The following is a 20,367-nucleotide window of genomic DNA, read 5'->3' as shown; positions in this document are numbered from 1 at the left end:
CGGGGAAGTGTGGGGTGCTGGTTTGTCCCGGGCCGCGGAGTGCGGGAAGGGAGAGGTGAGGCCGGGGGCCTGGGGGCCGCGGAGCCGGCCCCGCGGGGGTCGACAGGCTCTGCATGTGGGGGCGCGGTAGGGGCGGGCGGGGCTTCTCCTGGGAGAGCTGGCGTGGGTGGGGTCCGGCGGGGAGCCGGGGTCGCCCAGCCGCCGGAGCCGAGGACCCCGGCGTCCGAGCGGAGGCGAGGCCGCGCCGCCCGGCCCGCTCCAGCGCTCTGTCCCCGCGCCAGGTGCAGTCATGTCGGGCTTCGACGACCCCGGCATTTTCTACAGCGACAGCTTCGGGGGCGACACCGCGGCCGACGAGGGGCACGCCCGCAAGTCGCAGCTGCAGAGGCGCTTCAAGGAGTTCCTGCGGCAGTACCGGGTGGGCACCGACCGCACCGGCTTCACCTTCAAATACAGGTGCGGGCTGGCGCGGGCCGGGAGAGGTGCGCCCCCAGCAGTGCCTGAGCGCTCAGCAGAGCCCCGCACCCCACTGGCCTATGGTTGTGTCCATTTTATCCCCGGTGTTAACTTGCCAGTGAGTCACCTGTTGAGTGGGCCGCTAGAGCCACTTGGGCCCTTTGGTTCTTCCTCTAGGTCTTCTTCCTGCTCATTTGCTTCGTGCTGTCCTCACATGTAGTGTCTGTGATGCCTTGTAAACTCAGGTTCACTGTGGGTGCGACCTGTGGGTGGTAGTTATGATCGACTTTGCTCGTTCATTCCTTGCCATTGGTAACTTCAGTGGATTGAGCGTCTGCTGCAGGCCAGGCCAGGCACTGTTCCAGGCACTGAATGAGCTGGGCAAGGTTGGACACTGTGCACCCTGTGACGTCATGCCGAATCCTTGTAGGCCCTTCAAGTGCAGAGAACATGAGTTTGCAGGTCCAGGCTTGGGCATGACCAGTTATTAGCTGAGTGGCTTCCGAGTGACCGTCTCTCTGGGCCTCAGTTTCTTCATCAGTAAAATGGGCTTAGCCACTCCTGCCTCTGTTTACTCACGCACCAGCTGACATGGACCACCTATGTGCCAGGCACCGTGCTGGGCACTGAGATACAAAGGTGAAAGATTCATTCTGTTTGCCCTCAAGAAGCTCATACATCAGTAGGAGCGAGGCATGGAGACCAGCAAATAAATTACAAGGTGATAGTCACCTCAAAGGAGAAATATAAAAGGAGTTAGGGAAGGCTTCCATGGAGCCCAAATTTGAGGTGATGCTTGAGCTGAGAGAATAGTTCAGGTGTGGAAGGCTTTCCGTATAGGAGCAGTTGCGTGCACGGGCAGAGGTACGGGGTGGCCTGTGATAGCAAGGGGCTCTCCGGGCCGGGCTCCTGGACATAAGGTGAAGGGGATGAGGCCTGAGAGAGGCTGAGGAGCAGGTTCTGCGTAGGTCGTGGTCCCCAAATGTGTTTTGGGGACAGTAGTCCCATGCGATGTTCTGTGAAAAGAGTCTGGTGGTTGACAAGACAGACATGGTCTCTGCTGTCTTCAGTCTCCGAGTTTGAGCTGTGTGCCTTGTTAACCTCCAAGAGAGAGTTAAAGCCTCCGAGTCCTGCAGTGAAAGCGCTGGTTTGCAGTGCGAGTTTCCTAAGCTCACCTGTGCGCAGAACCCTGTCTGAGCCATGCAGCATCCCTCGACTATCTGGTGGACCACTTCCACAGAGCTTTCTGTGGAGGGTGGCTCTGTCAGCGGCGGGGAGCCTCTGCAGGGTTAACTAACGGAACCACCTGGAATTCGATGTGTGTTTGGGAAGAGGGGTGGTGGGGCAGTGGCGGCCCCAGTGTGGGCAGATTTGGGGTGCGGGTGCACCTCAGCCAGCGTTGGTTTCCTCTTCTCCGCACCCTTCCCCGCCCCCACCCTGCCACCTGCCCCCTCCAGGGATGAACTCAAGCGGCATTACAATCTGGGGGAGTACTGGATCGAGGTGGAGATGGAGGACCTGGCCAGCTTCGACGAGGACCTGGCCGACTACTTGTACAAGCAGCCGGCTGAGCACTTGCAGCTGGTGAGTGGGACCCCATCCCTGAGCCCCTCAGGGCTGGTCCTGCTCTGGTCACTAACAGCGTGTCCCCTTCCTCCTCTCCAGCTGGAGGAAGCTGCCAAGGAGGTGGCTGATGAGGTGACCCGGCCCCGGCCCACTGGCGAGGAGGTGCTCCAAGACATCCAAGTCATGCTCAAGTCGGACGCCACCCCATCCAGCATTCGTAGCCTGAAGGTGGGTCTGCCTAGAGGCCAGGCGGAGGGTCAGGGGGCTGCTGCGTGGTGCGGAGGGCCTTCGGAGGTAGGTGGACCTGGGTGCCAGCTGTGTGAGCCCGAGCAGCTCACTCGACCTTTCTGAGCCTGTTTCCTCCTCTGTAAAATTAGTTCACTGGACACATGTTTCCTGAGCCCCTCCTGGGGCAAGGCAGTGAGTTGGGTCCTGGAGAAACAACGGTGAACTAGAGGACAAGCTCCTGTCCTCGCGGAGCTTCTGTCCCCTGGGGGAGACTGAGTAAACCCGTCACCGTCACTCACGATAATTTCAGATGATTGTCAGTGTGATGGAAGAAATCAAGAGGGTGATGAGAAAGTGTGGGGGCCCCTCTGGAAAGATAGAGAAGGCGTCTTCGAGGAGGTGACATCTGAGCGGAGAGCTGAGGATGAGGATGAGCAGCATGCAGACAGCTGGGAGCGAGCATTCGAGGGAGGTCGAGGGGCAGGTACAGCTAGTGCACAGCCTGAGAGGTGAGGAGGGCACGGTATGTTCGAGGTCGCGTTGCAGGACAGCCAGTGTGGCTACAGAGTGATGAGGAAGCAGGGGAGGTGGGCAGAGCCGGTCTGTCATCTAGGTTATCCCTTTTATTCAACAAATACTTCCTGAGTGGCTGCTACGCGCCAGGAGCTGGGCCTAGACCCTCACTATAAACAGACGGGCCCTTGTTCCCGTGGAGCTTATGGTGGGAGAAACAGACACGGGACATTGAGATGATTTCAGGTACGGTGACGTGAGTCATGAAGAAAAGTAAAGAAAGTGGGGGCAGTGTGACAGTGGCCAAGGGTGGTCGGAGAAGGCCTCTCCTGGAAAGTGATGTTGGAGCGAGTGTAAGGGATGCGTAGCCAGCCCTGTGACGGCTGAGGGAGGAGCATTCCAGGCTCAAGGGGACGCAGGTGCAGAGGCACTGGGGGACAGTGGCATGGTTCAGGGAACAGGAAGAAGCCAGTGTGGCCGGACCCCAAGGAGTGAGGGTTGGCGGAAGGAAGGGAGGGAGAGGTAGAGGGGCCAGACGGCCGGGGCCTTTGCAGCTGTGGAAGGGAGCTTGGATTTCGTTTGAAGCACAGTGGGAAACCAGTGGAGGTCTAAGTAGGCCAATGGGCTGATTCCATTTTTAAAAGACCCCCTGGCTGCTGTGTGGAAGGAGGATCTATCAAGTAGGCAGAGTGGAAGCCAGGAGAGCGGCGAGGATGAGGTGATCATGGTGACATTGGTTGTTCTGTTGTTAGGTTGTTGTGAGAATCAGAGGAAGTGATGCATGTGGCTGTGCTTGCAAACATGACAGTAGTGCCCAAATGTCACCCATTCAGCTAATGTCACCTCCTCCAGCGTGCAATGCACCCACGAGGCCATGCTCTCGTCTCCCCTCCAGTCCCCGCAGCCCCATGAAGCCTTCCTTGGTTAGCATGATGGCAGGTCTGTTCCAGAAGCCGTGGACCCTGGTGGCTGTGGAGTGTGTCGGCTTCATTTCTCTATTCCCTGCACCAGGGAGGGGCTGTGGGACCATGTTCAGAGCCAAACTGAGTGTCACACGTTTTGCTTGTCTGTGAAGATGACATTGGACTTGTGTCAGGGCAGCTGTTTCATCCGAGACAAGCTTCAGCAGCACTCAGGAACAAGCTTCGTATTCTTAGACGCATTAGAAAACCCAATGAATAGCTTGCTTTGAGTGGTGGATTTCCTGTAATAGAGGAGGAGCCCTTTCTGGAACGATCACTCACCAGGGATGACTTAGAGGGGGTAAGGCAGCCCCTGGCCTCTCTACAGCTGGAATTCTGGAGTGCAGCATGCTGCAGCTTTGTCGATTGTTTTCCAGAAAGCATGCTCTGTGCTTATCCCGGCAGTTCTGGTGCTCCCCGGGCGTTGGCAGGCACCTGTGCTCCGGCTTTGTTTACCAGAGAGGGGGCTGGCCTCCTTCCTTCTCCCCCTCCCCGCCTCCCAGGCTTCTGAGGGGGCATCAGCATGAACCTGCAGCCTGCCTGTCTGTCCCAGGAAAGCTGCTGGGAGTGGGAAGAAAAGATGATGAACTTTTCTTGTTTGGTTTTTATTTTAAAAAATTACACACTTGAAAGTAGAATCGTGTAACAAATCCCCTATACCTTCACCAGGATTTAATGGTTATTAACATTTTGCCTTCTTTGCTTTCTCTTTTTTTTTTTTCTTTGCTAAAGTATTTTAAAGTAAATTACAGACATGCCACTTTATCCCTAAATACTTCAGGATGCTTTAAAAGAAAAAGAGATTTTCGCCCATAATCTCAGGTGTCCCAGGCTCCTTTACCAGCCACCCTCCGGCTCTCTGTTACAGTCGGACATGATGGCGCACCTGGTGAAGATCCCTGGCATCATCATCGCGGCCTCGGGGGTCCGTGCCAAGGCCACCCGCATCTCCATCCAGTGCCGCTCCTGCCGCAACACCCTCACCAACATCGCCATGCGCCCCGGCCTGGAGGGCTACGCCCTGCCCAGGAAGTGCAACACGTGAGTGGGCCTGGAGCGCCCTGAGGGACCACGGGAGGTGACACCCGAGTGGAGACGTGAAGGATGAGGGCGCACCGGGCACCTCCTGCAGCGGGAGCGGCTGGGGCTGGGGCGTGCCAGTGGGAGAGGCACGGGGCTGAGGCCCTGGGCTGTGACCTGGCGTGCTGTGCCTCTCCGCTGGGGAGTCCTGCCCCCACCAGGGCACCCGGATGACCTGTTTGGGGAACCCAGGGTTGAGAGGGAGAAGTGGTTCGGGGGACTGAGTCTATCTGGAATCTCCTAAAGCCAACTGGCTTGCTGGGCCGGATCCGGAGGGCCCAGGAACACGGCCGTGCTCCGTCATTTACGTATTGCCTGTGACTGCCTTGGAGCTACAAACTGGGCCCTCAAAACTGAAAATACTATCTGGCCCCTTAAAGAAAAGGACTGTCGCCCCGATCTAAAGGCCCCCGCCCGCCCCCCGGCTGCTCTTTCTTGGCCTCCTGCTGGTTCCTCCTTGGCTTCCTGAGCTCAGCTCGCAGCGCCCTGGCGCTCAGCCACACTTCTGTTTTCTGCACTCACTCCCTCCGTGACCTCAGGCTGTAATGCCGTCCACGTGCAGGGGACACTCAGATGTGGATTTCTGCTGAGCTCCAGACTCACATCCAGCTGCCTGCCAGACACCCGCATGAGGGTGTGTGATGGGCATCACAGATTTGAACACGTCCCACACTGAACTGATTCCGTCCCATCCCCAGCTCTGCCCTTCTGCGGCCCACAACCCCACTCCTCCAGCCCCCGCCCCCCACTATAAATGGAAATGCCGTCTTTTCAGGTGTTGGGGCCCAAATCCTTGGTCTCATAGTGTTTCTTTCCCTCTTGCATCCCTTTGGCTCTGCCTTTAAGTTTGTATGCAGAGAATCAGACTGGTTCTTCTCACCTTTGGCACATCTGCTTTGCTCCATGCTGGTGTCATCACTCACCTGGAATGGTGCAGACACCTGATCCCCCGTCCACCCTCGTCCCCCAGTCTGTGCTCCACCCAGCAGCCAGGTGACCCTTTACGCTGCAACTGATCCAGTTGTTTCCACCTCACCCCAAGTCAAGTGCTGTCCCGGCCTGCACGGCCCTCCACGGTCTGCTCCCGGCTCCCTCTAGGCTGAGCCTTACTGTCTCCCTCCTGTTCCTGGATACACTGAGCAGTCTGCAGTCACAGGGCCTTTGAACTTGCCATTTCCTCGGCCCCGAACATTCTTTCCTCCAGCTCCACAGTTGGTGGCCTCACTCCTTCCGTCAGCTTTCTCCTCATGTGTCACCTCACGGAGGTGCTGGCCCTGACTCTCCATCTTATACTTGGTGCACGTACCCAGTCACCCTCTTTCTTTTACCTGCCTGCTGTATAGCGTGGCGTACTGCCTATCACTCTGTGATGTAGTTATTTAATAATTTTGTTTACTTATTTTTCCCCTCAAAGCCCCAGTAGATAGTTGTATGTCGTAGCTGCACATTCTTCTAGTTGCTGTATGTGGGACGCGGCCTCAGCATGTCTGGAGAAGCAGTGTGTCGGTGGGCGCCTGGGATTTGAACTGAACCGAGGCCGCTAGCAGCAGAGCATGCGCACTTAACCACTAAGCCACGGGGCCGGCCCTGTGATGTAGTTATTTGCTGGTTTGCTTTTTCAGTCCCCCTGACAAGAACTTGAGCTCCGTGAGAGCAGGACTTTGGTTCACTGCTGCATCCTCTGCACGTAGCGGGTGCTTTGCTATCATAGTTGAATAATGACTTAGAGCAAGTCCCAGCAAGTTCACGGAAGAACCAGGCCCAGAGCAGGTCTCCCAGTCCTAATCCGGTGCCCGGTCCCCCACAGGGCCGCCATCCTCTTAGGGCCTCTCCGTGGCTGATCCTGGAGACCCTGGACTTGTGCTGGCCATGTCTTGTCGCTGACTCCTGGGATGGATTGCCCAGGCTTTGTGTTCTCTGGTGACCCTTTCTCCTTTCCCTACAGGGATCAGGCTGGGCGCCCCAAGTGCCCGCTGGACCCCTACTTCATCATGCCCGACAAGTGCAAGTGCGTGGACTTCCAGACCCTGAAGCTACAGGAGCTGCCGGACGCGGTGCCCCACGGCGAGATGCCCAGGCACATGCAGCTCTACTGCGACAGGTGAGGGCGGGCCGGAGGTGGGCGTCCACAAGGGCAGTGTCCCTGGCTGTGTCCCTCAGCCCCGGCTGGGTATGGACCATCCGGCGTGGGGCGTGGGGAGGAGAGGGGGGCTGGTTACAGAACACTTGCTCCCATCTCGACTTCCATAACGTGCAGAGCACGTCAGCCCCTGTTTTGCAGGTGAGGATGTGTCTCTGACTCAGTGAGGGGGGCGGGGCTGGGCTTTGAGCCTGTGCTTTTCCTGGGAGAATCTCTCCAGCCCTCTCGGAACTGGGAGGCCTGAGGTGCACAGCTAGATAACCCACAGCTGGGAGAGCCTCTTCCCGGCCTGACACCCCGCCTTGCCCCTAACCCTGCCCCGGGCTTCCTGTTAAGATTCTTCCTTGGATTTTACTGAGCGGTTGGAAAGGGGGAGAGGGTGCTGGACTGGGGCCTGGTCCCCTTGCAGTGACCTGGGCTTGGAGATGCTGACCTGGGTTCTTAACCTGGGCCTGCACACCCTCACATTGCATGCAGGTGTTCTGTGCATGTAAATTTCTCTGGGGAAGGGATGCACAGGTTTCCATAGCTTCATTGGTGGCAGTAGAATATGTAGAAGTCAGATTCTTGAGCAAGTTACATGAGTCTCCGAGCCTCGGTTTCTTATCAGTAAAATGGGGATAAAGACAGTCCTTACTCTCTTGTTGTGAGGTTTAAATGGGAAGATGCCTGTCAGGTCTTCAGCACAGTTCCTTAATATAAACTCAGTATTCAGTATATGTTAGATTATCCAAGAAGTCTGTGATCCGCAAGCTTAGGAAGTGGGGTGAGGGAAGAGAGGAGTCACAGAGGATGGATACTGACAAGAGAGGATATTGACAGTGACAGTGATGGGATCCTTTATGGATCCTTTATGGGATGTGACTCTTTGTGGTGTATAAAGCACTTTTGTGTCTGTTACCTCACCTGACCCCACAAAAATCGAGGCAGGTCCGATCACTTTATCTACCCCCCTGGCTCAAAGAGGTGCAGTGACTTCTTTGAGGTCACACAGCTTCTAAGTGGCAAAGTACAGATACACGCCCCAGTGTCCCCTCCACGCCGCAGTGGCTCTGGCTGGAGGGACTTGGAGACTTCCTTGTTTCAACAACTTATTTTTCGGAAGAAGAAATGAAAGTCCAGTGGCAAAATGACTTGGCTGAGCTCATGGAGCCATGAAGAGGCATAAATGGGGAGTGGCCCTTGCAAGGAAGCTGGGAGGACACGTGGAGGAAGGCTTCCCTGAGATGGCAGTAGATGAGATGGAGTTGGGGGTGAGGCTGGCCCGATGGCATAGCGGTTAAGTTCGCACGTTCCGCTTTGGTGGCCCGGGCTTCACCGTTTCGGATTCTGGGTGCAGACCTACTCACTGCTTATCAAGCCATGCTGAGGCGGCGTCCTACATAGAAGAACTAGAAAGACCTACAACTACGATATACCACTATCTACTGGGACTTTGGGGAGGAAAAAAAGGAGGAAGATTGGCAACAGATGTTAGCTCAGGGCCAATCTTCCTCAAAAAAGAAAAAAAACATCCTCAAATGAGAGATATCCAACTTCTTAAAAAAAAAAAGATGGACGTGGGGCTTCTGAAGGGCTGGGGTGGCCCAGCCCTGCAATCCTGGCCAGCAGAACAAATAAGCTCGTGATGGCAGCGGAAGGGTCGGGCCCACACCAAGACTGAGGACCATCAGCTCCGAGCAGCTGAGCCAGCAAACGTGGGGCGGGTTGTGATGAGGGCGAGGGACCCGTCCTCTGGGCCTGTGGGCGTGGGGAGTCTGGAGCAGGCTCATGTTGGAGGCCTCTGGTAAGAATGCTAAGGTGGACGAGAGTGTGACGAGGTGGGCGGAGTCAGGGGCGTGCTGTCCCCGCCAGGCGCTCACCTTCTTTTCTCCTCCCGTCCTCTCAGGTACCTGTGTGACAAGGTCGTCCCCGGGAACAGGGTCACCATCATGGGCATCTACTCCATCAAGAAGTTCGGCCTGCCTTCCAGTAGGGGCCGCGATAGGGTGGGCGTGGGCATTCGGAGCTCCTACATCCGTGTCCTAGGCATCCAGGTGGACACGGACGGCTCTGGTGAGTTGGCTTTGGGGCCTGGCCTGGCCAGAAGGCTGTGCTGCGTGCTGGGCCGCGCCCCGGTCCTCCCTCCCCTGGATTACTGTCGGGCCTCCTCTCTGGTCTCGCCATCTCCACCCTTGATCCTACATGCCGTCTTCCGAACAGCAGCCAGGGTGAGCGGTGCTGTTGTAGCCAAAGACACCACGTCACTCCTCGGCCGACAGGTGCTCCACCCTGCTTGGCAAGATGGGCACTTCCCTGTGGTCCCCGAGGGCCTCCACGATCTGGCCCTCTGGCTCCTCGGACCCCCCCCCCCCCCCCCACTGCTCTTCCCCTCACTCTCTGGGCCCAGAACACACAGGGCGCTCCTGGGGGGGACACTGGGTCTCTGTGTTTGCCCAGACTGACGCCTGTGCCATCCCAGCTCTGAGGGCCCCGCCCCCTGGGAGGCCTGAGTGGTGATCAGGCCGGGCGGTGCTGGAGCAAGTGCTCCCTCACAGCGCTCACGCATCTCCCCCGCCCCCCCAGGTCGCAGCTTTGCTGGGGCTGTGACCCCGCAGGAGGAGGAGGAGTTCCGGCGCCTGGCCACGCTCCCCAATGTCTACGAGGTCATCTCCAAGAGCATCGCCCCCTCCATCTTCGGGGGCACAGACATGAAGAAGGCCATCGCCTGCCTGCTCTTTGGGGGTTCCCGAAAGAGGTGGGGATCCAGGGCCCCCTGGGCCTGGGAGGGACGGGTGACTTGGCCCACGGGAAGGTGGCTCCTGAGGATAGGGACTTGAATATTCTTTTCATTTTCTCAGGACCCTCCGCCCTGCCTGCTACTCCCAGGCACCTTTCCCAGCTCCCGGGCTTGCTGTCAGCTGGCTGGCTGGTGGCTAATCCGTGCTCTCTTTTCAGAGAGGTCCCCTGACCCTGGCTGGGGGGGTGACGTGGGGGACCTGGCAAGTGCAGTGGGGGCAGCTCTGGGCTCGGAGACTGCCATTAAATCTCTGCTGTGCTCCTTATTTACTCTGTGACCTTGGGTGAGAGATACCACCTCTCTGAATCCAAGTTCCCACGTGAGTAAGATAGGTGAAAATCTAACACTCAGAGGATGTCACGTGTCCTTTTGAAACAATAAAATAATAGAGGCATGGAAAATAATATTACTAGCAGCTACTCTTTACTGAGTTCTTACCGTGTGCTGGGCCTTCCGCTAAGTGCTTTCATTTGTCTGAAACCCAGTCAGTCCTCAAATTAACCCTTTGAGGAAGTTACGATCAAGCCCATTTTATAGCTGAGGAAACTGAGGTGCTGAGAGCTAAAGGGACTTGCTCACAGGCGCGTGTGGTGGGGCCAGGAGCCTGCCCCGTGGTGCCTGTTCCACTGTACCGTGCACAGCCTGCTGGTGGCTCCCCCTCTTTCCTTCCTTCCGGCTGCGAGGGATGTTCATCAGATCTTACTGTGTGCCCCAGCCCGGCCTAAGTGCCATTTCCTCTGACCCTCCCCTCCCTGGGACGCTGTATCCCCCACCCTTAGCACGGGCGAGGCGAGGGGACAGCTGGCTGTGAATGTGGGTCAGCAGAGCCTCTGCCTTCCCCCATGCTCTGAGAGTTGTGATTGGTCGGGGGCTGACGGCCAGCCCGCATGTGACCAGGCTGTGTCCAAGCCCTCGGTGTATCCTCGCCTTAACTGCCTGCCTGTCCTCCCCCAGGCTCCCCGACGGACTCACTCGCCGAGGAGACATCAACCTGCTGATGCTGGGGGACCCGGGGACGGCCAAGTCCCAGCTGCTGAAGTTTGTGGAGAAGTGTTCTCCCATTGGGGTGAGTGCCCGGGACGGGCTGCTCTCCTTGGCTGCACCAGTGGGGTGGAAGGCTGCAGGGCAGGGCCGCTGGGTCCCTAGGACCCCTCAGTGGGCAGGCTCACCCAATGTCTCCTCCTCATCCCTCTGGGCTGTGGTCGGGGGCCCAGGAGGAGAGGAGGAAGGGCGCTGACGGGTGTGTGTGGGTTTGGGATGGCGGGCGGAGCACTGGACTCAGGGGCAGGATGGGGTTGGGTCTCAGCTGGCCAGTAGTTGGCTGTGGACCTTGAGCAGGTCACCTACCTAATCTTGAGCCTCAGTTTATCCATCCTCCAAGTCATAACATTGACAACAGTCACAGCTGAGCTGACGGCCAGGCCCCACGTGAATTCTTTACATGCAGTCCCTTGTTTCGCGCTCACCTCAGCTCTGTGCGGGGGGGTACTGTGGGCTGGTGTTATGGATGGGGAAACGGGTACAGGATAGCTAAGGGTCTTGCCTGAGGTCCCACGGCTGGTAAGTGCAGCTCGGGGATTTGAAGTCACGTGTCCATAAGCTGGGTCCTCTGCAGTGATGAATGGGTCTGGGGCATCAGAGCAGGGCGAGGTGGGCTCTGGACAGATAGGAAATGTGCCAAGTGTTCTGTGCCACTGCCGTCCACTAGAAATACATGTGAACTACCCATGTGAGCCACGTGTGTAGTTTAGAAATTTCTAGTAGGCACATTGAAGTTGTAAAAGGTGAAATATTTCACCTAAATATTTGTTTAACCCAATATATCTGAAATATTTCAATATGTAGCTTGATATAGAAAAATACTAGATACTTCACATTCTTTTTAGCTCCAAATTTGAAATCCATGTGTAATTTACACTTCAGCACATCTCTGGAGTAGCCACAGGTCCAGGGCTCAGTGGCAGCACGTGGCAGGCAGGTCTGTACAAAGATGAAGGGGGACTCGGGTGGGGAGCCTTTTCCTGGGAGTCAGGCGTCGTCCCAGCCCGCAGGCCGCCTGGCAGTATGTCGCTCCTCTGGGCCTCAGGTGGCTCCTCTGTGAGCCGGGCCCCTAGGGGCTGCTTCCTGGGGCTCTCGTGGGCTCAGGTGAGCGATGCATGGGAATGTCCCCCGGGGGAGAACCTCTAGGCTGGGCTGGGGCGGCCTCCCTGTCTGGAGGGAGGAGCCCTGAGAGCTGTTCTGTGCTCTGCAGCCAGCTTTGCTGTGTGACCTTGGGCGAGCCCCAGCTCTCTGGGCCCCTGGACTTGCTGGGGCTGGCACCTGGAGCTGGAGCTGTGTTGGTCCTGACACCTCCCGTGCCCTCCCCCAGGTGTACACGTCTGGGAAGGGCAGCAGTGCAGCCGGCCTGACAGCCTCGGTGATGAGAGAACCCTCGTCCCGGAACTTCATCATGGAGGGCGGGGCCATGGTCCTGGCCGATGGTGGCGTCGTCTGCATCGACGAGTTTGACAAGGTGAGGCTGAGTGGTAGGTGGCTCCTGGTGGTGGTGGGGGTGGGATGGGGCCTTCTGTGCTGGGACAGCAGAGACCACCTCTGACCGGGAGACCTGTGTTGAGTCCCCAGGCCTGTAACTACAGGGTGACTTGGGGAAGTAGATTAATCTCTCCCGGCCTCAGTTTCCACATCCAGAGAGTTCGGAGAGAAGAGCCAAGCCCACATAGTTGTCACCATGATGAGAGGTGACCCAGTTCCTGCCATTGGCCTGGCATGGAGTGGGGTCTGGGGAACTGTAGCTGCTCGCCCCACTTCATCTGGGTCTGATGGACGTTTCTCTCCCCCGTGGAGATGCGAGAAGATGACCGTGTGGCAATCCACGAGGCCATGGAGCAGCAGACCATCTCTATCGCCAAGGTGAGCGGCCCTCCCTGGCGAGCCCACAGCTTCGGTCCAGGCTGGCCCCGCCACGCTCAGGGCGCTGGGGGGGCGGGTAGGGCCTCATCCTCAGGCTGCTGTCAGTGGCTGGCACTGAGTCCTGTTTGCTCAGGCCTCTGCTGGCAGCAGCAGCAGCAGGCCCAGAACTGTGTGTGTGCGTGTGAGTGAGAGAGACACACACACGTGTCCTTGGGTTCTGTGTCACCTCCTCCCCTTACTCCTCCTCAGGCTGGGATCACCACCACCCTCAACTCCCGCTGCTCCGTCCTGGCTGCTGCCAACTCGGTGTTCGGCCGCTGGGATGAGACGAAGGGGGAGGACAACATCGACTTCATGCCCACCATCTTGTCCCGCTTCGACATGATCTTCATCGTCAAGGACGAGCACAACGAGGAGAGGGATGTGGTGTGTTGGGGTCCGCAGGGTGTATAGGGCCGGGCTCCAGGCAGGTCCACCCTTCTGGGGGAGGGCGAACAAGGGGCTTGGCCTGAGGTCCTGACCATCAGGTCCAGCCCGTAAGTGGGCAGCCGAGGAGGCGGTGGTTGTGGTCTACAGAGAGCCCTGAACTGGGGTCTGGAGGCTCCTCCCGTGAGATGTGCTGTGCGATTGGGGTAAACCGCGCTCTCCCTGGGCCCCAGTCCTTGTATATGAAACAGGGAGTGGACCTTGGTAGCAAGTAGGAGAAGCCCTGGCTTATGTAAGGGACAGGCCCAGAGTCGGAGGCCCACTGGATCTGCGCGTCAGTGTCGGCAGGGCTCCCACTGTCTCTGTGCGCTGCCTTGCCTCCTGTGGAGGCCTGTTCTCAGGCAGCCACTCCCCTGTGGTGGCAGAGAAGGCCCTGGCAGCTCTGGGACTTTGTCTTGCCAGCCAACAGCCCGCAAGGAAAGAGGGGGCTCCTCTTTTCCATTAGTTCTAGGCCTACCAGCTCTTCCCTCCCTGCCTGCTTAAGTTCTGTGTTGGGACCCAGGCTCAGGAGGGCCTGCGGGCTGACCCGGTGTCCCCTCTGCCCCCCAGATGCTGGCCAAACACGTCATCACTTTGCACGTGAGTGCGCTGACGCAGACCCAGGCTGTGGAGGGCGAGATCGACCTGGCCAAGTTGAAGAAGTTCATTGCCTACTGCCGAGCGTGAGTCCCTGACACAGGCCTCTCGGCGGTGTATTTTCTGGCTCCCCTGGGGTGGGAGAGAACCCATCCCCCGGGCCTGCTCCTCACACAGGGACGTCTGAGATGAGGCCCTTCTTAGGGTTTTAGCTCTGTTCCTTTCTGACCTTGCACAGATCACTCAGTGGCTCTCGGCCTCCATTTCCTTATTTTCAAAATGAGGGTGTAGGCTGCAGATGGTCTTGAAGACCCCTCGAATGATGTGCAGGGAGGCAGGGCAGTGTGGACACGGGCTCTGGGTAACGCCCACCCCCGCTGTGTGGCCTTGGGCAGGTCTGTTGCCCTCTGAGCTTTGCCTTCCTCAGGTTGATGTTTCCTAGGGTTTTGTGAGGCTTGCACAGGCTGACGAGGTGATGAGTAAGTGCACAGCTCTGCACCAGTGAACACTCAGTGCACGGCAGCTGTGACTTTAATTACTGTTATTCTCAAAGGTTGCCGATGACAGTACTTAGCCCGTGCCAGGCGTTACTCTGAGTGTTTTATGTGTAAATGAACTTTAGCCCTCCCTAAAACCTGCAAGGTCGGTGTGTTATTGCTCCACTTTACAGATGGGGAAGTTGAGGCGGAGGAAGGTTAAGTATCTTGTCCGAGGTCCTCCGCCCTCGGGTTTTAGCTCCAGCAGGAAACAGCGGAGATGCCCGTCAAGGATCTTGGCGCAGTGGCTAAAAGCACAGGCTCTGGGCCAGGTTCCTGGGTCCAGATCCTGGCTCCCCTGCCTCCTCCTTGTTTGAGGCCCACCCCCCAACCCCCCGCCCCATGGTGGGTGGAGCCTGCAGTCGTTCGGGTCCCTGACTCGCCACCTCCGCTGGGGTGCTGGGCATGGAGTGCCAAGGGCTTCCTGGGTCTTCCTCCGGGTCCTGAGCTCTCTGTGGCCCTGTCCTCAGAGGCTCGGGCCCTCGGGTATGAGTCCGAGAGCCCTGGATTCTAGTACCCCTGGACGCCAGACCCCTGGTGGCCTTGGGGGGCCTCCTCCCTTCCTCTGGCCTCAGGATGGGACTGGGTTAGGTGACCTAAGGCTCCCCCTGAATCAGTGACTGTCAGTTGGCTGGGGGGAGGGGACAGGATGGGGGTAGATCCTGCTTAGATGTCCCTGCGGCCCCCTCCCTCCCGGACAGTCTGCTGTGCTCCCCTGCCCCTGGATAGTAGTCCTCGCTGAGCCTCCTGTGGGCGTCATCGTGCACCACGTCCTCAGGTGTGTTGGGGTGGAGGACCACTGGGAGCCGTGTCCAGTGGGCCCTAGGCCGGGTGGTGGTGCCGTTGTTACGTGCTGTGTACAGGCAGTGCCTGCCTCGTGGCAGGACGCCACAGGCATCCGACAGTGAGGAGGGGTGACTTTCAGCCCTGCCTGGGGGCTGCCTCTCCTCCACCTGTTTGCTGACAGAGGCGCTTGTTTTCTCTCCCGGTGTTGATCTCTGTGGCACCTGCCCATAGCCCAGATCTCACTTAAATCTCTTTTGAATGGCGCGTCCCAGCCCGGGTGAGCAGGCAGCTGTGGGGTGGTGGGAAGGCGCGTGTCTGCAGGCTGGCAGAGGGCCGGGGGCCGGGGTGGGTGCCCCAGGATTCCTTCCTGGCCTCACGGCGGCTGCTCCCCAATCCTGCAGGAAGTGTGGCCCCCGGCTGTCGGCAGAGGCTGCGGAGAAGCTAAAGAACCGGTACATCATCATGCGGAGTGGGGCCCGCCAGCACGAGAGGGACAGCGACCGTCGCTCCAGTATCCCCATTACTGTGCGGTGAGCGGGGCAGGGCCCACGCGCCCATGGCGGGAAAACCTGAGGGTGAGGGAGGGCTCCAGGCCTGGGAACTAAGAGACCTGGGTCCCTGTCTGTAGCCCCTGTGTGACTGCAGGGAAATTTGTTTTCCTTCTCTGGGCCTCAGTTTCCTTAGCTGTTAACTCCTCATTTTTGTGAGTTTATGCGATAGAGTATGGTGGTTAGGAGCTGGGACCTACTTGGGTTGAATCCTGTCTCCAGCACAGATTAGTTAGGATTAGTTAGATTGGCTGTGTATAATGGAAAACCCAAATAAAGTAGCTTAAGTAAATGGGAAGTTTATCTCTCTTCTGTAAAAACCTATGAGGGTAGCTGGTCCAGGACTGGTGTGATGGTTCCTCAGTCATCAGCAACCTGGGCTCCTTCAGGCTCACCCTTATCCTCATAGTCCAATATGGCTGCTGGAACTTCAGCCATCACCTCCGCATTCCAGGCGGCAGATGAGAAAGGAAAAGAAGAGTCCACCTTTTAAGGACACTTCCTGAAATTCCCACACGTTTGGACTTATGATTATCTTATTGGCTACACTTTAGCCACACAGACACACCTAGATGCAAGAGAGGCTGGGAAATGTCTTTTAGCTAGGCACCATGTACTGGAATAGAAATTGCGGTTCCGTTACTAAGGAGGAAAAGCAGATGAGTTGTGGGCACAACCAGCTGTCTCCTCTGTAGTCCTACTGCCCTGGACAGGCACCTCTCTGATGCTCTGGTGGGCAGGGGAGGGACGATGGGCTGAGGCCGCCCCGGCGTCCTGTTGTTCCCACCCAGGCAGCTGGAGGCCATCGTGCGCATCGCCGAGGCCCTCAGCAAGATGAAGCTGCAGCCCTTCGCCACCGAGGCGGACGTGGAGGAGGCTCTGAGGCTCTTCCAGGTGTCCACGCTGGACGCCGCCCTGTCCGGCACCCTGTCAGGTGAGCAGGCGCGGGGACACAGGCCCGGAGCTCCGTGGGCCGGGTGGGGCGTGGAAGCCTGGAGTGTGCGTTGCTGCTTCCCTGCATTTGCTGAGCATCTCTGAGCTTCCTCCTGGCGATCAGCGTCTCGCCCCATGTCCTCCCCCAGCCGTTTTCCTCCGAGAAGGGAAGAAGCGCCTTCTCTCCAGACGCTTGAACACAGGCCTCCTGACCCGGTTCACTGTGAACAGTAATGTTATCCTCGGTTAAGAATGATGCTCTGCACGCCTGCCTGTGGGGCTTGGAGCCGTTCTGAGTGCTGCCAGAGCTCTTCCCTCGTTGTCCTTACAGCGGCCCCTGGAAGCCTGGCTGGACGCCTGGTCCTCCTCGTCTAGAGGAGGAAAGTGACGCTCACAGAGGACTTCGTGTGCCCAGGTCACTTAGCTAGAAGGCAGGTCCCCACCCCGAGGCCACTGTGAGTCGTGCAGCCTGCTTCAGGCTCAGCCTTATGGCAGACTTTTCCGGAGCACTGATTGTGTGCCAGGCTCTCCTGGGATAAATTCCTTCCTTCACTCAGCAGATATCTCATAAGTGCTTTGTATTTGCTAGCCACTGTTCTGTGTGTTGGGAGTATAGGAATAAACAGATCTTCAGTCCCTGCCTCAGGGCGTTCATTCTAGACAGAGAGACAGACAGCAAAGGAGCAGCCAGGTCAGGTGCGGGTCGTGGGCAGTGCAGAGGGCAGGACTCGCAGGCCAGGCGCGTTGGAGAAGGGGAGGATGCATCCCCATCGGGTGGTCGGGGACGGCCCCTCTGCAGAGGCGACATTGAGCAGGGACTGGCGTGAGATGAGGAAATGTGGCCCCCTGGGGAAGAGCACCTTAGGTGGAGGGAAGGCTGGGTGCCAAGACCCCGAGGAGGGGGCAGGCTTGGCGGGTTCCAGAACCACCAGGGGCCAGTGTGTCTGGAGCCAAGGGAGGTGGGCAGGGCCTGCTCCCCCAGCCTTGGAAGACAGTCTCTGCCCTGGAGGGGCTTTCTGTCACACGAGACATTTGCTAATGGAGGGCTCTCTGGGATGCTGAGGGCACAGAGGACAGGTGCGATTTGGGGCAGTGAAATGTGAGTTGGGCCTTGCAGGCTGTGTAGGAGTTTGCCTTACAGACTCCTTACTACAACCTGGAGCCTTGAAGTCCCCTCAGTGGCTTCCCTGGCGGTGGCCCCACCCTCTCCTTAGCTGAGACACCAAGGCCTCTGACTCTGCAGGCCTTGGTGGGCAGGGAGACCCGTCCTCAGCAGTAGGTGAAGCCATGAGCTCCTGCTTGCCCAGGCTGCTTGGGGCAACTCACAGAGGTGGTCTCCAGGGCGGCCTGCCCTCCCTCCTGGGTCACAAGTGGGTCCCCTCCCACTCTCCATCTGAGCTCTGCTCTTCTAGGAATTGTCCCTGCTGCCTGTCCAGCTGGACGGGGACCACGTGTTACCACCTTTCTCACAGAGGTCAGCTCACGTTCCTCCTCAGCCCTCCGGTGGCTGCTCTGCTCAGCAGAATCAAAGCACAGCCTGGGCCGTGGCCTCCAGGGGACACAGGACCTGGCCCCGGGGACCACTCTGGCCATGTCCCTGGGTTTTGAATGAGTCAGCCATGGTCACACCTCCTGCCTTTGCACCTGCCGTTCCCTCTGCCTGGAGCATCCCTCCTACCCGTTCGCCTTGTCCCCTGACTTCGGGTCTCTGTTAGTCGTCTTCTCAGCCGGGCCCTCGCTGGCCCTCCACGCTCTTTCTTCCTCTGGTTTTCTCTTCTCGGCCTGGCTCCTGCCGCTCCTCTTGGGTCAGAGGCCCCCACCTCTCCAGCCCTCCCCTGTGGGCACTGAGACCCCTGGCACCCGTCCCCACACGTCTCCCTCTCGTGCCCACAGGGGTGGAGGGTTTCACCAGCCAGGAGGACCAGGAGATGCTGAGCCGCATCGAGAAGCAGCTCAAGCGCCGCTTCGCCATTGGCTCCCAGGTGTCGGAGCACAGCATCATCCAGGACTTCACCAAGCAGGTGGGCCTTCCCCTGGGACGGGAGGGTAGGGTAGGGTGCAAGGGTCTCCCGCCGGCTGCCCACGGCCTGGTTTCCACCCATCAGTACTGGTGTTCGTTTGCTCAGCAGACAGGCCAGGGGTGGGGAGAGGCAGCTGGTCCTTGACCTGGACCTGTTCCCCCATCATTCCTCCCCTTGGGGCTGCTTCAGTCTGGGGCAGGGGTATCTTTTCTGTCTCATCAGGGGAGAGGACAGGTGGCTGGGGTTCTGGTGGAACCACACCCAGGCTCCCCCCAGCCCTTCCCATCTATCCCTTCCCCCCAGTGCCTGGCTTTTGTGGGGTGGGGGGGGGCCAGAGCCAGCAGGGTGAGCAGCCAGCTCACTGGGGATGCTGCTCTTGACCCCTTAGAGAGGAGGTGGGGCCTTCTAGATGCTGTGGGGAACTTAATCGTCTTTAAAATCACAGGAACAATCCCAGTTTCTGGTGTCAGCTCCCTTTCATGTACATCATTTCATTTTGGTCCTTAGAGCAGATCTATGCTTAGGTGGTACCATGCCCATTCTGTAGGTGAGCAGACTGAGGCGTAGAGAGGTTTAGGGATGTCAAGAGTTTGGGTTCTAGTCAGATGGGCTCAATCGAAGTCCCAGCTCTACCACTTAATTGCTGTGTGACCTTGAGCAAGTGAGTTAGCCTCTCTGTGCCTCAGTTTTCTCCCCTGTAAAATAGGGACGATCACAGTACCAGCTGCATTGGGTTGTTGGGGGATGGAATGAGTTAATGTACGTGAAGGCTTTGAACAGGGCCAGGCACGGAGGAGGCGCTCAGGAAGCCTGAGCCCTTATGATGAGAGGAGACGGCTGGGAAGGCCTTTCATAAACCGTGGCCTTGGAGTGGGGTGTTCTGGGTCCCCTCGGGAGGCAGGCTCCTGCATCCAGCCTCGTGTCCGCAGAAATACCCGGAGCACGCCATCCACAAGGTCTTGCAGCTCATGCTGCGCCGGGGCGAGATCCAGCACCGCCTGCAGCGCAAGGTCCTCTACCGCCTCAAGTGAGCCCCCAGCCAGCCGGCCTCGCCCCCACTCCTGCCGCATCCCCCAGCAGGAAGGTCGCGTCAGCTCTGCGTCCCCACTGCTATCTCTCAGACTTCCCTCGCTCTCCTCGCTGCCCCTGGACGGAGGCGTCCCCCGCCCCGGAGGAAGGAGGTGCCCTGCCTGCCTCCCCGCCCCTGGGCGTCTGCCCTGCCGCAGGTCCCGGGAACGTGCTCCTGGAGTTTACTGAAATAATAAAATGCGGCGTGTTTGGATGTCTGTGGGCTTCTGCGCTGGGTGGCCTGTCCCCCCATCCTGCCCTCACGGCGGGCCGGGTGCTGGGAAGGGACAGCTTTGGACCAGACTGACTGGGTTGCTGACCTGCACCTGCCCCTGGGCTCTTGGACAAGGCACTACCTTCATGCTCCGGGTTCTTGAGCTGGCCAGTGGGAATACACAGCCAGTTTCTCCCTGGCAGTGAGAATTCCCTGCGATCCGGTGTTCAGAAGGTTCTATAAAGTGTGTATGTTTGACCCACCTCAGCTGTCACTCTGCAGCTGGGTGGGTGGGCAGGTTTTGTATCAGACTGGCTGCACTCACCAAACCTTTCTGTGCCTCAGTTTCCCAATCTGTAGACGGGGCTGACACCATGCCTGCTTGGCAGGATTGTGTTTAGGATCAATGAGCCACTCGCTGAAGTGCCCAGGAAGGACCAGGCAGGGTGGTGACACTGATGGGATCTGGTATTTGGGAACCTGGAATCCCACCAGCTTTTGAGCAAAGTGGGTCTGGGCAGAGGTGCTGGAACTCTGTGAACAGGTGCACTCCCGGCCCACTGCC

General features: G+C 58.4%; 1 protein-coding gene across 1 annotated transcript; it reads left to right on the top strand.

Annotated features, from left to right (window-relative positions):
- Positions 1-19,802, top strand: MCM5 (minichromosome maintenance complex component 5). The gene is made up of 17 exons (XM_058568463.1): positions 1-55; positions 282-456; positions 1,914-2,040; positions 2,122-2,250; positions 4,594-4,766; positions 6,751-6,906; positions 8,834-9,000; positions 9,511-9,682; positions 10,679-10,790; positions 12,093-12,236; positions 12,569-12,634; positions 12,884-13,060; positions 13,670-13,782; positions 15,420-15,548; positions 16,358-16,500; positions 18,393-18,520; positions 19,450-19,802. The coding sequence occupies exons 2-17, from the start codon at positions 290-292 to the stop codon at positions 19,549-19,551; spliced, it is 2,205 nt and encodes a 734-aa protein (XP_058424446.1). The 5' UTR covers positions 1-55; positions 282-289; the 3' UTR covers positions 19,552-19,802.
- Positions 19,803-20,367: the final 565 nt, after the last annotated feature.

Source organism: Diceros bicornis, chromosome 25, assembly GCF_020826845.1.
Source record: "Diceros bicornis minor isolate mBicDic1 chromosome 25, mDicBic1.mat.cur, whole genome shotgun sequence".
NCBI classification, from domain to species: domain Eukaryota; kingdom Metazoa; phylum Chordata; class Mammalia; order Perissodactyla; family Rhinocerotidae; genus Diceros; species Diceros bicornis.
The sequence above is the reverse complement of the archived record's forward strand: the minus strand, read 5'-3'. Positions and strand labels throughout refer to the sequence as shown.